This window comes from Cibotium barometz, chromosome 7 (genome assembly GCF_041138505.1).
Source record: "Cibotium barometz isolate CiBa-2024 chromosome 7, ASM4113850v1, whole genome shotgun sequence".
NCBI classification, from domain to species: domain Eukaryota; kingdom Viridiplantae; phylum Streptophyta; class Polypodiopsida; order Cyatheales; family Cibotiaceae; genus Cibotium; species Cibotium barometz.
The window spans coordinates 15,004,413-15,023,675 of NC_141052.1; the positions used below are offsets into that span (position 1 = coordinate 15,004,413).

The window sequence follows — 19,263 nt, forward strand, 5'->3', positions numbered from 1 at the left end:
GCCTACACAGGCCAATGTGGCAAATGGGTTTACCAAGTCCCTTTCCAGGGAAACGTTTGAGGCTTTTCGCAAGGCTTTGACTTATTACCTCTACCAGGGGAGTCTGCTACACCTTGTACACATTCACACCATTCACTTCAGGGGGTTTATAAGCCTTGGAAGTCCTCCTACAATTATGAAAGCATGGGCAATGTGTGGTGCAACATGTGTAAAGGAATAAATATTTGGCTATAAAATAAGGGCCATGTTGTATGATTTTGTATGAGAAGCTTATGATAATGTTATTATGCTAAATTTTTCAGGGACTTGTTTAGCATTTTCTCTCTTTACTTATCTTACTCTATTAGCTTAATCAAATTTATTAAACATGCCTTATGCCATCCACCATAGCCAATGCAATCCCCATGCATCCTACAATCCATGTATGTTTACAGCTCAATCTTCACCTTCCTTATAAGCGCTTGGGCTTGTTTCATTTTCTCCTTCTCTAACCCGGGGGGTTGAGGTTCTTTGTAAGTTTTGCATAGTCAATGGGTTTATTCTCTTTGTTTTGAACAGAAGATTGCATGTTGTCTCCATGAGGGAGGCTGCTATCGTCTAAACCACTTTCAATTGTCATCAACGACATCGTTGCCATTGACAGTTAATCGTGCATTACGTTTTCGCATGCTCTTCGAGGTTTTCTTCTTTTGGGCCTCTATTTTGGTTCTTTAGTCTTTTCAAGGGCTACTGCAACCTTTGGAACTTGCATCTTACATTATTTAGCTGCTGGCCTTCGAGGGTGAAGCCTGAGCTTTTTGTTTCTTAGAAGCCTTTGAAGTTTCCTTGGTAGCTATCCTCATCTTGATATGGAGCCTTGTGATGGCATTAGGGGGGATTGTATGAATAAGTCCTCCTTGTACGATGATTATAACAAGTTAAAGGCTTACCGAAGTGATTGATGCTCCTATCACTGGGTGATTATATCACTATGTTGGGACAATCCTTAAAAGCATGTTCAAATCCTGACTTGTAACATGTTCCTCCATATGGAATGACATTGAGGTTTGGGATTGGATTTGAGGCTGGAGTTGGGGTACTTGGTGTGACAGCTCTATGAGGATACTCAACTCTATGAGGTAGGCGTGGGTAAAAAGAAATTAAAAAATATGATATCTACATCAAGTTATTATGTTTTTTAACTTTTCCCATTTTGAAATACGTAAATGCAATCTATTTGGAAGGAATTAGAAGCTGAAAAGTCAAGTGGGCATTTAAGAGTGTCACATCTTAGATGCTTCACATTTTTAGATCAAATAAAATATTATTATTTTAGATTTGAGAATTTTGAGACATGTGATCATAGCTTTGAAGATGGGACATTACTATAATAAAATATCTCTTTTAAAAACAATATAAAGAGATCTCCTTGATTCTACAAGAGCTAATATTATAACCATGGGAATGAGGCCCACAGAGCTTTGTGGTTTCCAATGGCACTTGTCTTATACCATACCATCCTAGCCTTGAGGTTGGAGGCTCGCTACAACTAAGGACACTTTATGTGAATGCCCTTGTGGATCCCTTTGGTTTAATTAAGGAAGTCCTAGACATTGTCTCTTTACCCTTCCCCTTGTTCTTTGTTCCTCATCCGAAAGGAGAAGAACTGGAACTTGGTTTCAGTTTCATATGGTGAAGATGCTTCTATAATGAGCTCCTATGGAAAGCAGGACTCCTCCTTACACTATATGTACTTATTGTTGTGGGTTTTGAGGAACACTTATCCCAAATGGTACAAAAAAGGAGAGATGTCCTGATATCCTTAATTATGCTTGTTGATGTGGTTGGTGGTTTTGGTGAGCTTGGGATAATTCCATATCAGTATTAGCATTATATGTTTGAAACATTATGGAATCTAACATGGTTTGACCACTTCTTGAGGGAGCGAACCTTGAGGTCCTATTCACACTCCTCCACTAGAACTTTACCCAAAGATAGGCCAGTTTAGTGCCATTTTCATGAAGTTTATAACATTGTTTATAGAGCTAGTTGATGAGTCAAGGCTCCGAGGAACCATGGTGGCTCCTATTTTCAAGTATCTCGTTGTTCCTCCACTCACGTTTACATTTCGTGAGCTCATTTCATCCCAAAGCTCCTTGCAGGAGGTGGACCCGAAGGAGTTTTACCTTCTTAATAAGAAAACACTAGGTTAAATATACTGGAGCAAAGACTTGGTGGGTTTAAGGAATTGTGGCTTGATGCACTATAGTTCATTGTATTATCATTTCCAACAATAAGCCTAGATCGGGCTTGTATCACTCTAATGAAACGGTCTCTAGTACTTCTTGAAGTAGGTCTAAAATTTATTTCAAATGCATCTATTTTTCTCATTCTATTTTTTTGAAAACCTTTTTTTATAACACCAAACAAAAAAAATGAATTCTGAGTTTTTTGAACTTTTTTTTTGGTTTCACGTCTCTAGGTTCATGCCTCTAGACTCACGTGTCCAAGATCACGTTTGTATATTCACGCGTCCAAGCTCATTTCTGCAGGCTGACATCTCCAAGTCACGTCTCTAGGCTCACGTATGTGGACTCACGCTTTTTTGCATGAATTAGGCTCACATATTTTATTTTTATGAAATAGGCCTACCAGGGGGACAAACTTTTATGTAATAGGTTTATGACAGGGTTAGTGTCCATTTATTGGAAAATAAGTCATGAGCCTACATTAGCCTTGTTGAAGCATGAGTCGTTGGGCCTTGCCTTTAGAGTCCCAATTGTAACTTCCCTATGTGGGTGTGCTAGCTTGTCTATCACGTCCTCGCTCCATTGTCACACCGGAATGCTCTGTTATATCGATGGAGTGAAGAGAGAGCTCTATTCGTCTAGACGGAGGCAAATAAAGATTCGTGAAGGTTCTCTCTCTTAAAAGGCGGGAGAAGAAAAGGAAGCTAATGCAAGCAAAAAACCTACACACAATCCTATCTAGCAAGCATCCATCAAGCATGCAAGATTCAATAGAGCACAAGCAAGTAAGAGTAGAGAAGAAGGGGAGCTCACAAGTATTCTATCGCAAGAGAATGATTATGTATTTCTTATTAACAAAAATGACTTATATACAAGTGACTAGTTTTCACACTAAGCCGACCAAACTTAAAAACGGTACGGCCTTTATAAGTAGTATTAAGCAAGTATGTACACAAAGTCCTTAGACTTTCCCTATTTAATATTAAACACAAGGTATGGCCGCTTTATAGTAAGGTAAATGTTTTTCATTCAACATGATGTAAAATGGTCATGTCATTACCTCTACCCTCTAGAGTAAATGTTTCTCATTCAAAATGTGCTCTCCCTACCTCTACAATTGATTGTGTTCTTCCAAGATTGTGTTCTTCCAACCCCATTGTTTGCTTGGATGTGTACCTGCATGTGACTTCCACTAGTTAGTGTTCCTGGGAGCTCTAGATTGTTACCTTCCACTAGTTAGTGTTTTGCCAAAGTTTAAGGTCAAAGACATCTCAAACAGCCCCCCCTCCCCCCACTCACCCAGCCATCCCCTCCTGCCCTTTCCTCCTACCTCCCTTTGCCCCCTTTCCCTCACTTTCTCGTGCTGCTCCAGGTCTACTGCCAACAACAAACATGCAGACGAGGGAGGTGGCCTCCGATGAGGCAACGAAAGAGACTAGGAGCTGGAAATGAGAACAAGTGAGACCCGTGTGTGCGACCAAATCAAGGATCTCCTACAATCAACCTTTCTGGAAGAAAATGGTCAGATTACTGATGTCTTGTTCCTACATCAGGATCGAATTTGACTCAGCAACTCTAGCTAAGAGCACCCTAGTGCAAATCGCCATAATAGTTCAAGAGGCACAAGTATTCTTAGCACGTTGGCACCATGGCTTCTCTCCTTAATCGGACCCTTTGGCTTGCAGCATCCATTGACTTCCCAATTACCGGACGCTTTCATTGGGCTCCCCAAGGAGTACATGATAGTGCTATTTCTTGAACTTTGATAAACCACCACAAACATGGACTTCTAGAGTAAACAAGTTTTGCAGATCACCACAAATGGGTTCGATCATGCACTTCCACAGATCAGCAAGAAGAGTTTTCAGCCTGCGTCTTTTTGCAAGAAGAGTTTTCAGCCTGCATCTTTTCTCCTATGCTCCCTTCGCGGCTGCGTTTTGGAGAAGATCTCCAAGGGGTGCATCCTAATTGCCCTCCCATTTGCGATACTTGTAGGTGGGCATGGAACAAAAGTGAAGGTCCAATGTATGCATGAGAACATATGTGTTCTTGCAGTAGGGGTGACTGTATTGCCTTTCCCTTAATAGATAGCCTTCTTACCCAGTCACATTATAAATTAAGAATCAGAGAGTTTGACTTCTTTATACTTTTTTTCTTTCATGCCATCAAGTCTGTTAGACAATTCTGATTATAGACCTAAGTGATCTTTTCTACACTCTCTCTCTCTCTCTCTCTCTCCAAGGAAGACTTTTTTAAAGATACTGGAACACAGTAGAAGTCTTCTCATGCCCTAAATCCCATATGAATTATTTAACCACCAAACCAAGACAAGGTTGGACAAAGGATAATACACCTCCAGCATGCCTAGAGAGGCAGTGCTTCTATGCATAAATTGTTTAACCAGCAAACCAAGACAAGGTTGAAGTCTTTTGTCTTCTATCTCATTAGTCGTACCATTTCAAACCAACATTTTCACCTCTCAACAAGAACATTCTGAACTAGGATTAATCATATAACCCAGCCTACCGATTTCGATAAATTGAAAAACTAAAAGAAAGTCTTTTCCCCAGCTCTTCTACAATGAGTCTCAAACTAGTGCTATTCATCTATAGTGCCAAGAGTTTATTACGCAATAATACTCATTTAAATATCAACAAGATGATTTAATTTTCTGTTGTGAAATGTTACAAGATCATATCTGCAGGTATGTACTACTTCTTGTTTCAGGAGTTACCAACTTACCAACTGTGGATGTCTGTTAAATAACTACGACATTTGGACTAATTATCTTACCTTGATGCTGGATGTATCTTCTAGATCGTATTTAAACCTGTGGAGCACAAAAACTTGAACGAGGCATGTGCCAATGAGAGCAACAGCCATCTTGCACTACTCTCTTGTAGACCCTCCTTTTAATTCACGTTGCACTCTGATTTGAGGCCCTCGGTTTGGAATAGAATAGGCAATCTGAGAATTTACATGGTATCCAGCAAAGCAGGATGGTCCTGCTCGTATATCCAATTTTTATGCTGAACTACAAAATGTGCAGAAATAAATTTTCTAGCTAAAGGAATCAAAATGCAGAACCCATGGTTCCTTGGGAGATATAGATTGTATGGTGCTCATCTTTGAGATTCCAAAATGCTACCAAACTGCCAAGGGTTGAACTCTCTACTTTTTGGGTCCATATCAGCTTCATTCAAACACACTTCAATTTGGGATCTGTGCTCTGTGTACTCGCCATTATATTCGTAAATCTCTAGATCTCCCCAAGGAGTCGAAGTGGTATCTCCAGTAAGTCTGAACCATTTAGGAGTAAACTCTTGCTTTAAAGCTTCTCTCTGTCTTTTCTCGGCCCGTTGCCTTTCCTCTATTCTGCCCACAAACCAAAAAAAACAAAAGGTTAAGCGTGTACCCCAGTAAAATACATGTAATCCTCACCTTTAAGCATACATACACTAACTGACACAGCTATGGCCAACAACCTCACCTTGCCTTTTCTATTCCAGCCTTGCTCAAATCACCCATCTCCAAAGCATATCTATCAGGACGAAGACGGGAATCTGACACGAGCATCTTCCTTGGTGCAGTATTGAAACTGTTGATCTTGTGTGCAAAATACGTGTATTGAAACTTGTCATTTGAAGGCACATCAGCAACCTTCCATACCTGGGCCAAGACAGCTGAGCACATAAGAGAACATATATACCATCATAAGGCCAGATGAATCTGAACTTACGAATAATTTTAAAAGAAAGAAGAGAATCGCTAAAAACAAACAAATCAAAAATAGGAAAGCTTAATAACCCTAACAAAAACAGATCATTCAGATCTTTAATTGCCATGGCACACATCTCCTTAAACCATTCTAGTTCAAAAAAAATGATGGTGCCTCCTAAGCCTAAGTATCTTAAACCATTTTAATTCAAAAAAATGATGGTGCCTGCTAGACCTCAGTATCTTAGTTTAACATCACGAAGGCCAAAGCCATACCTCTTTCAACTCAGTGCTAGGAAGGGGCTCACCCTCCATATCACAAGGTTGATAGCTCATAGAGCTGTTCCATTTACCAGTCATAAGGATTTTTGGTTCTTCATTACTATTGTACACATATCCATCCACTTCGTACCGTCCAGCTCTGTTCCAAAAAACCATCTGTCATTATCCAAGGCTATGGAACTCCTACAAATCTTAACAAGGTTCACACATAGAAAGTTAAGATTTAAGAGGAAGCCCAAGCTCAAGGTACATGGTAGCAGTGCAAGAAAGGGGAACAAGCAATCACATTGATAAAAGCACAGAAAATACTCCATAACTAACCAGGCCAGAGGCTACCTCATTAGGATAATGATGAATGATGATGAACAATTGTGCATGAAACAAAGGGACCAGTGGAATAGAACACATGCAACTTACATACTACTAATCCCAAACCCTAGGCAAAAGATTCTCAAAGTGACAGTAACCCATATCCATATTCCCTCAAGTTTTCTTGGCTTCGCTTGGTGAAGTGTTCTTCCTTGCTCCTACCTCCCCTGCCCTGATGCATGGCAAGCAGGTAAGGAAGAACAGCCACCTACTGGTCCCCACCCCCCACCCCCCCCCCCCCCAAAAAAAGGGAAGCCTATAGGAAGAGGGCAGCTTTGGAAGGTGTTAACATCTACCTACATGAGGAATGGACTCCATTGCACAAGGCAGATTAAGAGACGTGAGCAAATCCCACTAGAAAAGAAGCTCCCATAATCACCGAGTAGAATATGGGTCAAGGAGAACACTTCCACTGGCAAAGTGGAATTGCAATTATTCCAAGGACCTTTGCAAAGACCATTTAGCACAGACATTATTTTTGCAGAGAGAGAATGAAGCCAGTACAAGGGTCTAACTATAGTGCAAGGGGAGAACAAATCTTTAGGGAGACCACAAGAAGTAAGAGCGGTAAAAAAGAGCTAGAGAACAAATGATGAGCCCATCATTAAAGACAATTACAGAGTGCAGGTAACATTCACTGAAGGAGAGAGTGCAAGACATCACGTCTATGTACACCAACAATTTTCTCATAAGTTCACAAAGTACAGAACCATAAAAAGTTAAATGACATACCCAAACCATCCACAAGGTTGAAAATACAGCACCACTTTGTCACCAGTTGTTAAATTGGTCATCACCATTTCACCAGGAGAATCCAGCCACGTTCGTCCAAAAATTAAGTTATTCACTTTGGTCGGAGGAGGAACTAGATCTAGAACCTCACCAGTCCTTTTTAATGTAACCCTCGTCCTGAAGTGACACAGCAGAATTGAGCCTTTTTGAAATGGTACACAAAAAAACACCAAAACCTCTGGCAACAGCAATTCTAGATTCCAATGGACCAGTAAATAAAGACACATAAAATAACAGAAGCATCAATTTGCCTATTGACCTATATTAAGGGGAGAAGACGAAAAACACAACAGAAATACACTCTGTATATTTACATGGCAAGACTGAAGCCTGAAATGCTTGGCGTTGAGACTACTTTCAAACAGAATGTGATAGACAAACTATTGAAAATGGCATACTCAAGAAGCGACTGAGACATGAAATTCTTATCCTCAAAGGACAACAGACTCTTGCTCGCACATCATGATGTTAACAGGTGTCCCTTGAGATTTACCAATGAAAAGGGCTGCCACATCAATCCGGCAGGTCAGTCTGGCAGAGCCTAAAAACACAAAACAAGAGGCTGCTATGATATCTAATCAAAACAACCCAACCACAAATCCAACAAAGAGCCCATCATTAGAATCTAATTGTAATTTGTGCATCCCAAACTTCTCATACTGAGTCGAAACTAGATGGAAAGAACGTGCTGTCCCATTACCATTCTCTTCCACCTACTCCTGTCCCTTGACTCGCAGCCTTTGCTGGACACACTTGACACACTCCTGTCCCTTTGCTGGACACACTTCAGCAAATAACCCGCACGCTGGCATCTGTAGCAAGCCGTACAGAATGAAGAAAAGACCACAGGTTCTCCAAATTAGACCCATGGAGGCCAGAACAGATTACAGATGTATGAGAGAATGACATGGATCATTGTGATGGAGCTACTCTCAAAAATGCCTCTATGCTTCCTTCAATAAACACCCACAAGGGCAATCCATACGCCAAAGACTGTATACTCTCACCCTGAGACCCACATTTAGGTATCCGCTATGCAACATGAAAGAAAGTGTTGGCAATTGAATAAAGATGATCTCTCAGTTCTGTGAGGAGATAAGGAAAAATGACTCAACCTGAGCAAGTAGAGTCCTAATGATCAAAGGAAGGAGACCAATGGAAAACATACACAGAAACCTAATTGCCCCAACAGCCACCTCCACAAAGGAGGTCATAAACCACCACCTAGAATTCATAGAAGCCAAAATAAAAGCTCTTTCCAAGCACTGAGTAGCTGAGACTCTCCCACATGCAAAGAAAACCCAATTCATTTCTAATGCAGACAGCCATAACAGGTACAAGATAAACATAGTTGAACTCTCTCAAAAAATCTGGATTCTCCTTATAAAAGCGCAAAAAATAGAAAAAATTAAGAGGCCGAATAACCATTGCTAATCTTGCTAGAAATAGCCTCAGTTGCAATGACCACTTAGGCCCTGATGTAGATGTTACAAGGCAGACATGAAAAAAGCAAAAGCAAGCATTGACCTTGTTATATTCTAGCAAGCATTGACCTTGTTATATTCTAGCAAACTTTAAGCCCTAATTTTCCTTGCTGGAATTGCATAGACATACTTAGAGAATAAAAAATAAACAATGCACCACTCCCTTGCTAGGACATTTTGGTCCCTGGATTTTATTTTGAAGAACTGCTCAAACAAACTAACACTGTCACACAAGTCGAAATGCAAAAGATGCAGGGAAGACAATAATATATGAATCTTACTTCACTTTGCTATAAATAGAAACGGAAAAAATGCCACCTTCCAACTGGATAGACATCCAAAGAGTTTCCAAGAAACTTCGTCCTTAATTTTGAGGTCACATCGTATGTGAAATGCTGATTCTCCCCATGTCCACAACTCATTGGAGGGTGGTGACTGACCTGAAACATCAAGGAAGAAACAGATTTAGCGTGTTGTGGAGATGAGTGCTCAAAGTAGGAAATTGAAATGAACAGTAACCTTCACAAGTGTATTTGCCAAAAACTCACCTGTTCGCTGATGAACGTGATACCCAAATGGTTTGCCATCTCATATGTCTCCCCCAGAATAGGGTTGAAGGGTTTCCATGTCCTTTGATATGCATAGTAAACTGAAATGGCCCAGCTCGCTGACAGAAGCCACCAAAAGCTGCATAAGCCTTGACAATTCTAATGTGCAAAATTATCAATTGTAGAGTAGCAAAAGAAGCAAGGGACCACCATTACCCCTCATACATGTTATACATCACTACACAAGCCCTGTTCCAATGGCCACATAACAGCATATCTTGTGCTCAATAAATTACCTCACAACCATTTGCTAGACAAGAATCACTTAGATAATGGTTAAATGACTTACATGCATAAACCATCTTTAAATGTGGGTCCTCACACTGATCTGCCATGTCAAGAAGATGTGCATACTCCATCAACTGCATCCTCCACAATTAGAACATGTTTTTTCATCATAATCGTAATGTGATATAAAATTCCACACAGCAAATGGATTGAACACATGTTCTAGAAATACCCACACGTCATACCTCGGCCATCTTTTGAAGCATGGTCATTGGCTCAAATATAAATACTGGAAGAGTAACCATAGAGGTCACATCAGAGCCAATGTACTTGTGCATCATTTTCCAATAGCCCTCCCGGTCCTGCAATGCATGGCAAGAATCTTGACCCGATTACAACAGCTCATGCATCATGTTCAAAGATTAAACATATTATGTGTCATGGTAAGAAGACAGAGAATGCATGCCAATCACAACTGATAATTACAAGTGAATAGAGAAAAGTGGTATTTTACAGCACTCTCTAACTCTCTAAGGGAAAATGCCCCATGAATTCCCTACTTACATATGTACAAAACTAGAACACCGTGTCTCCCATATTCCCCTTATTCCATATTTATATAGTCAGTAGCATAAGGCTGCAAAGTATTGTGGAAATAACAACCCAGACCAAGCAAAAGGAGAATATGGCTTTTCTTTTTTTGGGAGAAAATGAATTTCTATTGTTGTTGCTAACCATATTAAATATTGAGTATTTGTCTTTGTGGTCATCTTCTCCACATGCTTAGTTATCATCTTCAATTTCTTTCATGTGGACCGTGCATGGTAAAAGGCAGCCGTATTTTGCAAATTTGATGTGATTACGTGTTTTGCAATGTTGAATAGGATAATCAACTTAAGAGATGATCTTGAACGTATCGTTTAATGCTAGCAAAAACAAGCTCCCTTTCACATACATAACCTATAACATATCCTGTAATGGCAAGATTTCCCTATGGGCTAACATGGCTACAAGATCGGGAGACCTAGAAGGCTCGCAAATGTGAGAAAGCAAATGGCCAAGGTTTGAGTGTTAGGCCCAATTAAGACTAGGGATTAGGCCCAAGGCATTATTTGAGGAAAAAAGGTGTAGAGACTAAGGTTTAGAGGGGCCACTTGGCACACATTAGGCTAGGGGGAGAATAATCAAAACATGGGGCATAAGTTTAAAAAAACCCAAATTAGAATGAGGAAGAAACTTTTTTGCACAACCTATGAGAGCTAGAGCTCCCCTTGCGCTAACATGTTCTTCCCACCCCCCTCCTTCCCCTTTCGCCCTCCTCTTGCTTGCCCGTCCAAGTCCCAACCTGCCCTTCAGCCCTCCTTTGCACCCTTGCCGCCTTTGCCTTGGCGCCTGCCTTCTACCGTCTCCTTCCAGCTCTCCTTCGTGCCACCACCACTGCCCCCCCCCCCCCCCAAAAAAAAAAACCACAACAAAAAAGCCTTAGCCATCCATACCCGCCATCTTCTCATCTTCTGCCCTGTCCATTGGCCTTTTGCTGGCCCTTTCTTTCCCTTCTACCTTTGCCTCTCCCCTGGCCGTCAACGTTATCCGCCTCTTCGCCCTTCCCCCGTCCCTCCCTACATCATCCCGCACCCTTTCCTCTCCTACCCCTTCCTCTTCACGTTATTGTTCTTTCGGCGAGTGTCGGCTTACTCTGATCATCACCCCATCAGGAGAACTCCATGGCAGCCGCTCCATTATCCCCGACCGAGGCAACTACCGCTTGCCTATTCTCTAAAGCGGGCCTCCAACTCTTGGCTTCAACATTTGCCTCCCTCAAGGACATTTCCCTAGTTTGCAAGATCGTGCGGACAGATTCAAGATTTGCTCCAAGAAGCCCTCATTGGCGATCCACGCAAAATCACCAATATACATTTTCTTGGCTTGTCTACTCTCAAGTGGAGTTTGACTCGCCGCCGGTAACGGCAAATCGGGTGATGCGCCAAAGCCCCATCGCGATATGCAACGCTCATGCATTTTTTGCTAGATCACACCATGGCTTTGACCATGGTTGTTTGTCGTACCGATACGAACCTATACCGTATGGTTCGTATGGTACAGTTGTCACAAATCCCTATATTCTAGGGACATGCGGATGCGTGTGAGGCCTAGAAACATGCGGATGCATGTATGTATTATACCTGGGCATGTGTATGGATCATATGAGTGGATGCATATGAGTCCAAGGACATGGCAGGACATTTGTGGACTTTCGGGCGGTGCCCGTGTGGATTCCGGCCATGCACACATGGTGTGTTATGATGGCAGGCGGAATATTTTCAAGTACAAGAATGATGATAGGTGGTTCTCCAAGTTTACATGTGCACAATGCATAAATGATGCATGCCATAACTTTATTTTACTTTGTGTGACATTGTCTTGTTGCCTGGACAATGCTTGTTATTTTGGCTTGTGAAGTCCGAGGGACCGGGGACGCCCGGGCACCTTGTGGACGCGTGTGTGCACTCCTGTTTGGGCCTAAAACTGTGGGCTTATGGGTTTTGCACGTGGTAAGTGCATCCACACTCAATTTACAGCTTATTTCATTTACTACTAAAGTTTATTGGTTTGCAGGTCCACACTCATTAATAAGTGGCCGGACAACTTATAATGCGTTCGCATTTGGTTGGACCAAAATTAATGAAGTCCGGACAGCTTATGGCCATTTCCCATTTGGTTGGACCTAAACTTATACAAACAGGACAAATGGAGCACTATGGGCTGGACACCTACCTGGACACCTTATGGGGACACTTGTCAGCCTGTATGTGAACCCACCAAGCCCCATAGGTGGCACTGGAGAAAGGCGCCTCCTTCAAGAGGCCATTTGGGCTGTTTTATTCATAATTTAGCACATTGGAGAGCTGGTTGAAGCTTTGGGAGTTGCTACAGGGCTGGTTGCTTGCTTCCCGGACTCACACAAGCTTGGATATCGATCCCCACACTCTTCTAAAGGGCTGGTTGGTAAATTTCAGACCTGTAATTTCTGGTTATTGCGAGTTTTGGGCTGGTTACAGGTGTCCAAAGCCAACTTGGACAGTACAGGACAGCTCTAGGGACCTCCACAGGGCTGTAGGACCCTTTACAGGTGGATTTCTCGCGATGGAAAGCTGCTGTTTTTGACTGGTTATTGCATAAAACAGGCCGGACAGCAATGGAATATGAGAGCATGGATGTGTCTCAAGGATTCCTGGTGTAACAGGTGTTTAGGGCAAGCATTGGGAACACTTGCTCGCGGAGAACACAGGTTTCTGGATCAGTTTCTCGCGTGGAAACAGGGCCTAAAGATTCATTTACATCCTGTGCAGGGCGGAGTACCTGTGAGGATTGTGATACTCTTGTGCAGGGCAGATGTACCTGTGAAGAGGCTTGTGCAGGGCGGATGTACCTGTGTGTAGGGCGGATGTACCTACAGATTCTCTTGTTTGAGATGTATTCATACATGATGTATTTGGTAGAATCAGGTGCAGGCTGGTGGAGAATCCCCAGGCACCCATAATCTTGTACTTTGCAAACTCTTTTGGTAATATAACCTAAAGGGGGGGGTCAGCCTATCATCGGCCCCTTTATGTGGTGTACTGTCATTTTCAGCTTTGTGGTTGTAATGCCCAAGTGTTAAGTGCTCAGAATCTTGTTCACATTTATACGATTCCAATACACGCGTCCGCCTCCCGTTACATTGGTATCAGAGCTCAGTTTTTCCCCTCATTGGAAAACGGTCTGAGGCTTGGAATCATAAGTGGTGACCTGATTTGAGTGTCATGGACAGCCACATTTCTGACAGTGTGGAGAACACACAGGACCGTGAATTTCATGGTACAAAGGATGCAAGAGATGCTGCAGGCAATGATGTCTATGGAGATGCAGGTACTCATGATACTATGCATTCTGATTTGGAATCTTTGAGGCGTCAAGTGCGACGCTATAGGGCTGAAACCGAAGAGCTTAGGTCATTGAAAAATGACCCGGATGTACAAAGGGTGTTGGCTGCGAAGGCAAAAGCTTCGGTCCATGAAGTCACTTTTGAAGCAATTGCAAAGGAAATGGATGTTGAGAAACCCCGAGAGCTTGCACTTGCATACCTAATGGTTAAGGGTGATGTATACACTGAAGCAGATGGTAGTTTGGCTTTCAAGAAGCCACCCCTCATGGCTGCCCATGGTGATGCACATGATGCAAAACAAGCAGAAAGGGCACAGCAAGTGCCAAATGCTGAAAGGACAAGAGTCCCTGGTGCTAGGCTTGATGCAGGTCAAGAGAAGAGTAAGGATGAGGGATCCTCTACTCATTCCCGCTTTGCTCCAAGAAGACATGTCCGTTCTCGTGTTGAGCTTTCCACTCATTTGGAGAGTGTGGCTCAAGAGAGAACGAAGAGGGATCGTGGATCTTCATCGCGGCATCATCATCATGCAGATGAACAGGATGTACTTAGGGATGCTTATAGAAGGAAGAAGCCTCGAGAGTTCAAGTCCGGTGACAAGGATGTAAAGTTTGAAAACTTTCAGGGACGGATGGACTCTACCAAAGCACTTGCTTTCATCAGACAGTTTGAGATAGCTTTTTGCAATGAAGACTTTTCGGAAAAGTCTATGCTCAGGCATGTGGGAATGCATCTCAAGGATACGGCAAGTGATTGGTGGCTTGCAAAAATACTTGATGGAAGTGCTGCCCCAACTTGGTCTTCTTTCAAAATTCAGTTTTATGATCAATTCTTACCACCAAACTTTGCAAAGGATGTACGCAAGGAGTGGGATTGGCTGTCCCAAGATGAGGGAGAGTCCGTTGCTTCATACATAGCAAAGTTTTGGAAAGTCCTTCTCAAGGTTACTCCCTTCATGAAGATTGGAGAGGACGAGAAGAAGAGAAAGTTTGAATCGGGGCTCCATCACATCATCCAACAAAGCTTGGGAGTGTACCCAAATAAGACCATACAAGAGCTTATACACTCAGCCATGATTGCAGAGAACTTGCACATGAAAGCACCCACAAATAAGCCATTTGCAGGTCAAAACAAGAGCAAATTCAGGGCTGGTTATGACCAGAAAAAGGGTGGACAGCCACCTAAGAATGCTCCCAAAGATGGCCGAGATGCAAAGGATGACTCCGAAAAGAAGCCGGGGGGTAAACGCCACAATTTTGGGCTCTCAAAACAGCAATTGGAAGAGTACAGGAAGGCTGGAAAATGCTTTAAGTGTGGCAGTAAAGATCATATATATCCTAAATGCCCACAGAATCCCAAGAATGCTGAGCCTAATGTGCAAAAACCTCTTGTGAATGTTGTACCCGATGTGCAGGGTAATACAGGGCATGAGCCCAAGAGTAGAGTCATATGCAAGGCTTGGGGCAAATTTAAGGATCAGCCCGCTTTGTTTCTTTTTGATGATGCTTCCACAGATAACTTTATATCCGTACAGATGGCTGCCGCCATAGGTCTCAATGTGGAAGACATGGGAATGCAAATGAATGCAGATGCCGCCTTTGAGGGCAAACATGTTGATGTAACTCCGGTCATTGGTAAGCTCCGTGTACATATACAGGACTACCTCGACTATGAGAGCTTTTTAGTGGCTCCTCTTACAGGTTGTGATGTTTTGTTGGGGATGCCCTGGCATCACCGTTTAGAGCCTGTTAAGGCTTACAAAGAGAAGAAAATCAGCTTTGTACATAGGGGCCGTGACCACTCTATAGATGCTGGTACTACTGGAAGTACCATACCTCTTGTAAGCCATGTACAAATTAATAAGGCAATAAAGAAATCAGCTTGTTCTTACTTGGTTTTTGTACGTGATACCATTGAACATTCTAGTGTTGATGTTAGTGCATTAGATCAAGACAAGCTTAACTTTTTGAATGAGTTCAAAGATTGTTTTGCAAATGCTTTGCCAGCAAGGTTGCCACCAGAGAGGCCGGAAGATCATTGCATAGATCTAATTCCCGGTAGCTCTCCACCTAATAGGCCACCATACAGGGTGAGTGCTAGTCAACAAGAAGAGATTATGGCTCAGGTGAATGAACTTTTGGAAAAGGGTTTGATTCGGCCTAGTTCCTCGCCATATTGCTCGCCGGTACTTCTTGTTCAAAAGAAGGATGGTACTTACAGGATGTGTGTTGATTACCGTGCCCTCAATAAGATAACCATCAAGAATCGGTTTTCGATTCCGCGCATTGATGACATCTTGGACAAGCTTGAAGGTTCGACATGTTTCAGCCGAATAGACCTCAAGAGTGGGTATCATCAAGTGAGAGTGGCACCTCAAGATGTACACAAGACTGCATTCAGGACAGCCTTTGGTCTTTATGAGTTTTTGGTGGTGCCTTTTGGCCTTACAAATGCACCCGCTACCTTCAACAGGATGATGGACATGGTGTTCAGAAAACATAGAAAGTTCACAGGTATATTCTTTGATGATATTATTGTATTCTCAAAGAATGAAGCCCAACATCGTGAGCACCTGGCTATTGTGTTTAAAGAGCTTAAGGAAAATCAGCTCTACATAAATGCAAAAAAGAGTGAATTCTTCCTCCCAGAGATTCACTATCTTGGTCACATTGTATCAAAGGATGGTGTGCGCATGGATCCCGCAAAGATACAAGCCATGCAAGAATGGCCAGAGCTGAAATCAGTCCATGAAGTGAGGAGCTTCCTTGGTTTATGTGCTTACTACAGGAGGTTCGTCAAGCATTTTGCTTTCATTGCCGCTCCGTTACATGACTTAACGAAGAAGAAAGCAATCTTTAAATGGACACAAGAAGAGAGAGATGCCTTTCAAAAGTTGAAGAGTGCAATCATCTCGGGACCGGTACTCATTATTCCGGATTTGCACAAACCTTTTGTGGTGGAATGTGATGCAAGTGGGGACTGCATAGGGGCTGTTTTGAACCAAGAAGGACATGCCATTGCCTATGAGAGCAGACGCTTGCAACATGCAGAGCTTCACTTACAGGTTTATGAGAAGGAGTTGTTGGCTGTAATTCATGCCCTTACTATTTGGAAACACTATCTTTTAGGGGCTGATTTTATGGTCAAAACTGATCATCAAAGTTTGAGATACTTTTTGACTCAAAGTAAGCTCTCAGAGAAGCATATGAGATGGGCAAATTTCCTCTCAATGTTTCATTTTCAGATTTTGCACACTCCAGGGAAAAAGAATGTGGTGGCAGATGCCTTATCTAGACGACCACAGGTTCATGCTATTACAGTTGCATACCATGAGGACTTATCGGATATGCGTAATACTTATCATCTGGATGAGGATTTTGCACATGTATGGGCTGATTTGCAAGAGGGTATTGCTGTCCCATCTTATGTCATAAGAGATGGATATCTCATGATGCAAAATCGTATGTGTGTGGTAAAGAACCTTCGCCATAAGGTTATGGATGAGTGTCATGCTCCTCCATATGCAGGTCATAGAGGCATTTTGGCCACAGCACAAGCTTTGGAGAGGTATTTCTTTTGGCCACATATTCGCAAGGATATTGAAGCATATGTACGTGAATGTATGGTATGTCAAAAGGTCAAGTTTGACCGACATAAAGCACCTGGATTGCTTCAGCCTTTGCCTATACCAAATGAACCATGGGAAAGCATTGCTATGGATTTCATTATGGATTTGCCAAGGACGCCACAGGGAAATGATGCTATTTGGACCATTATTGACAGGTTTAGCAAGCAGGCACATTTCATTCCCGTGTGCAAGACAATAAAGCCAGATCATATGGCTAGGATGTTTTTGGCACAGATATTCAAACACCATGGCATGCCTAAATCTATTGTGGGGGATAGAGATCCTAGAACCACAAGCTTATTTTGGCGCGCATTGTTTGACAATATGGGTACAAAGCTGAACTTCTCATCAGCTTACCATCCACAGACAGATGGGCAAAGTGAAATAGCAAATTCAGCCATCCTCGACTTGCTGAAATCTTATGTATCCGACCGCAAATCGGATTGGGAGAAGTATTTACCACTTGTGGAGTTTGCCTACAACAATACGGTACATACTTCTACGGGCAAGGCGCCCTTTGAGATTATCTATGGCAAGGTGGTACTACCACCCATTCTTCGTACAAAGGATGAGATTTTTGCAGCAGATGAGTATGTCAGAGACTTGGATACTGCATTTGCACAGGTACGGACAGCCATAGAGAGGTCTCAAACCAAGAATAAAAAGACAGCTGATAAGCATAGAAGGGATGTACAATTCAAACAAGGTGATTGGGTCTTGCTCAAATTTGAAAAGGCACGCCTTCGGAAGAGGCCAGGGAAAGAGGGAAAGTACCCTAAACTTTCCAACAGGTATTATGGACCTTTTCAGATCTTGGAGAAGATCAATGATGTTGCATTTCGGCTTGTACTCCCAGATCATTGGAACATGCATAATGCTTTTCATGTGAGCCTATTGAGGCCTTATGTGGGACCGACACCGTTTGAGCCGGTTTTGGAAGACCCACCCGAGGTGGATGAGCTGGAAGAGATTCTTCAACCTGAACAGATTGTTTTTCACAAGGAACGAAAGCTTGCGGGAGGCAAACTTGTTCGTAGGTACCTTGTGAAGTTCAAGAATTATTCAGCTTTGGATGCAAAATGGATGGATGAGGCCTACTTCGAGGATTACCCAGATCTCTTGAAGGCCTATCTGGAGGCTTCTCAGTTGCGGTCAACTGATTAGAAGCCGGGGGGATGTCACAAATCCCTATATTCTAGGGACATGCGGATGCGTGTGAGGCCTAGAAACATGCGGATGCATGTATGTATTATACCTGGGCATGTGTATGGATCATATGAGTGGATGCATATGAGTCCAAGGACATGGCAGGACATTTGTGGACTTTCGGGCGGTGCCCGTGTGGATTCCGGCCATGCACACATGGTGTGTTATGATGGCAAGCGGAATATTTTCAAGTACAAGAATGATGATAGGTGGTTCTCCAAGTTTACATGTGCACAATGCATAAATGATGCATGCCATAACTTTATTTTACTTTGTGTGACATTGTCTTGTTGCCTGGACAATGCTTGTTATTTTGGCTTGTGAAGTCCGAGGGACCGGGGACGCCCGGGCACCTTGTGGACGCGTGTGTGCACTCCTGTTTGGGCCTAAAACTGTGGGCTTATGGGTTTTGCAGGTGGTAAGTGCATCCACACTCAATTTACAGCTTATTTCATTTACTACTAAAGTTTATTGGTTTGCAGGTCCACACTCATTAATAAGTGGCCGGACAACTTATAATGCGTTCGCATTTGGTTGGACCAAAATTAATGAAGTCCGGACAGCTTATGGCCATTTCCCATTTGGTTGGACCTAAACTTATACAAACAGGACAAATGGAGCACTATGGGCTGGACACCTACCTGGACACCTTATGGGGACACTTGTCAGCCTGTATGTGAACCCACCAAGCCCCATAGGTGGCACTGGAGAAAGGCGCCTCCTTCAAGAGGCCATTTGGGCTGTTTTATTCATAATTTAGCACATTGGAGAGCTGGTTGAAGCTTTGGGAGTTGCTACA

At 42.6% G+C, this 19,263-nt stretch overlaps 1 protein-coding gene across 1 annotated transcript in view; it reads right to left on the minus strand.

Annotated features, from left to right (window-relative positions):
• Nucleotides 1-4,870: 4,870 nt before the first annotated feature.
• Nucleotides 4,871-19,263, minus strand: part of LOC147636727 (oxysterol-binding protein-related protein 3B-like) — a 30,600-nt gene continuing 16,207 nt past the window's right edge. Inside the window, exons 3-10 of the mRNA XM_086800211.1 lie at nucleotides 9,954-10,070; nucleotides 9,770-9,842; nucleotides 9,421-9,539; nucleotides 9,191-9,312; nucleotides 7,329-7,505; nucleotides 6,222-6,366; nucleotides 5,719-5,897; nucleotides 4,871-5,603 (exon numbers count right to left, since the gene is read on the minus strand). Coding sequence (XP_086656337.1) covers nucleotides 5,351-5,603; nucleotides 5,719-5,897; nucleotides 6,222-6,366; nucleotides 7,329-7,505; nucleotides 9,191-9,312; nucleotides 9,421-9,539; nucleotides 9,770-9,842; nucleotides 9,954-10,070 — 1,185 coding nt within the window. The 3' untranslated portion in view covers nucleotides 4,871-5,350. The remainder of the gene's footprint in view (nucleotides 5,604-5,718; nucleotides 5,898-6,221; nucleotides 6,367-7,328; nucleotides 7,506-9,190; nucleotides 9,313-9,420; nucleotides 9,540-9,769; nucleotides 9,843-9,953; nucleotides 10,071-19,263) is intronic.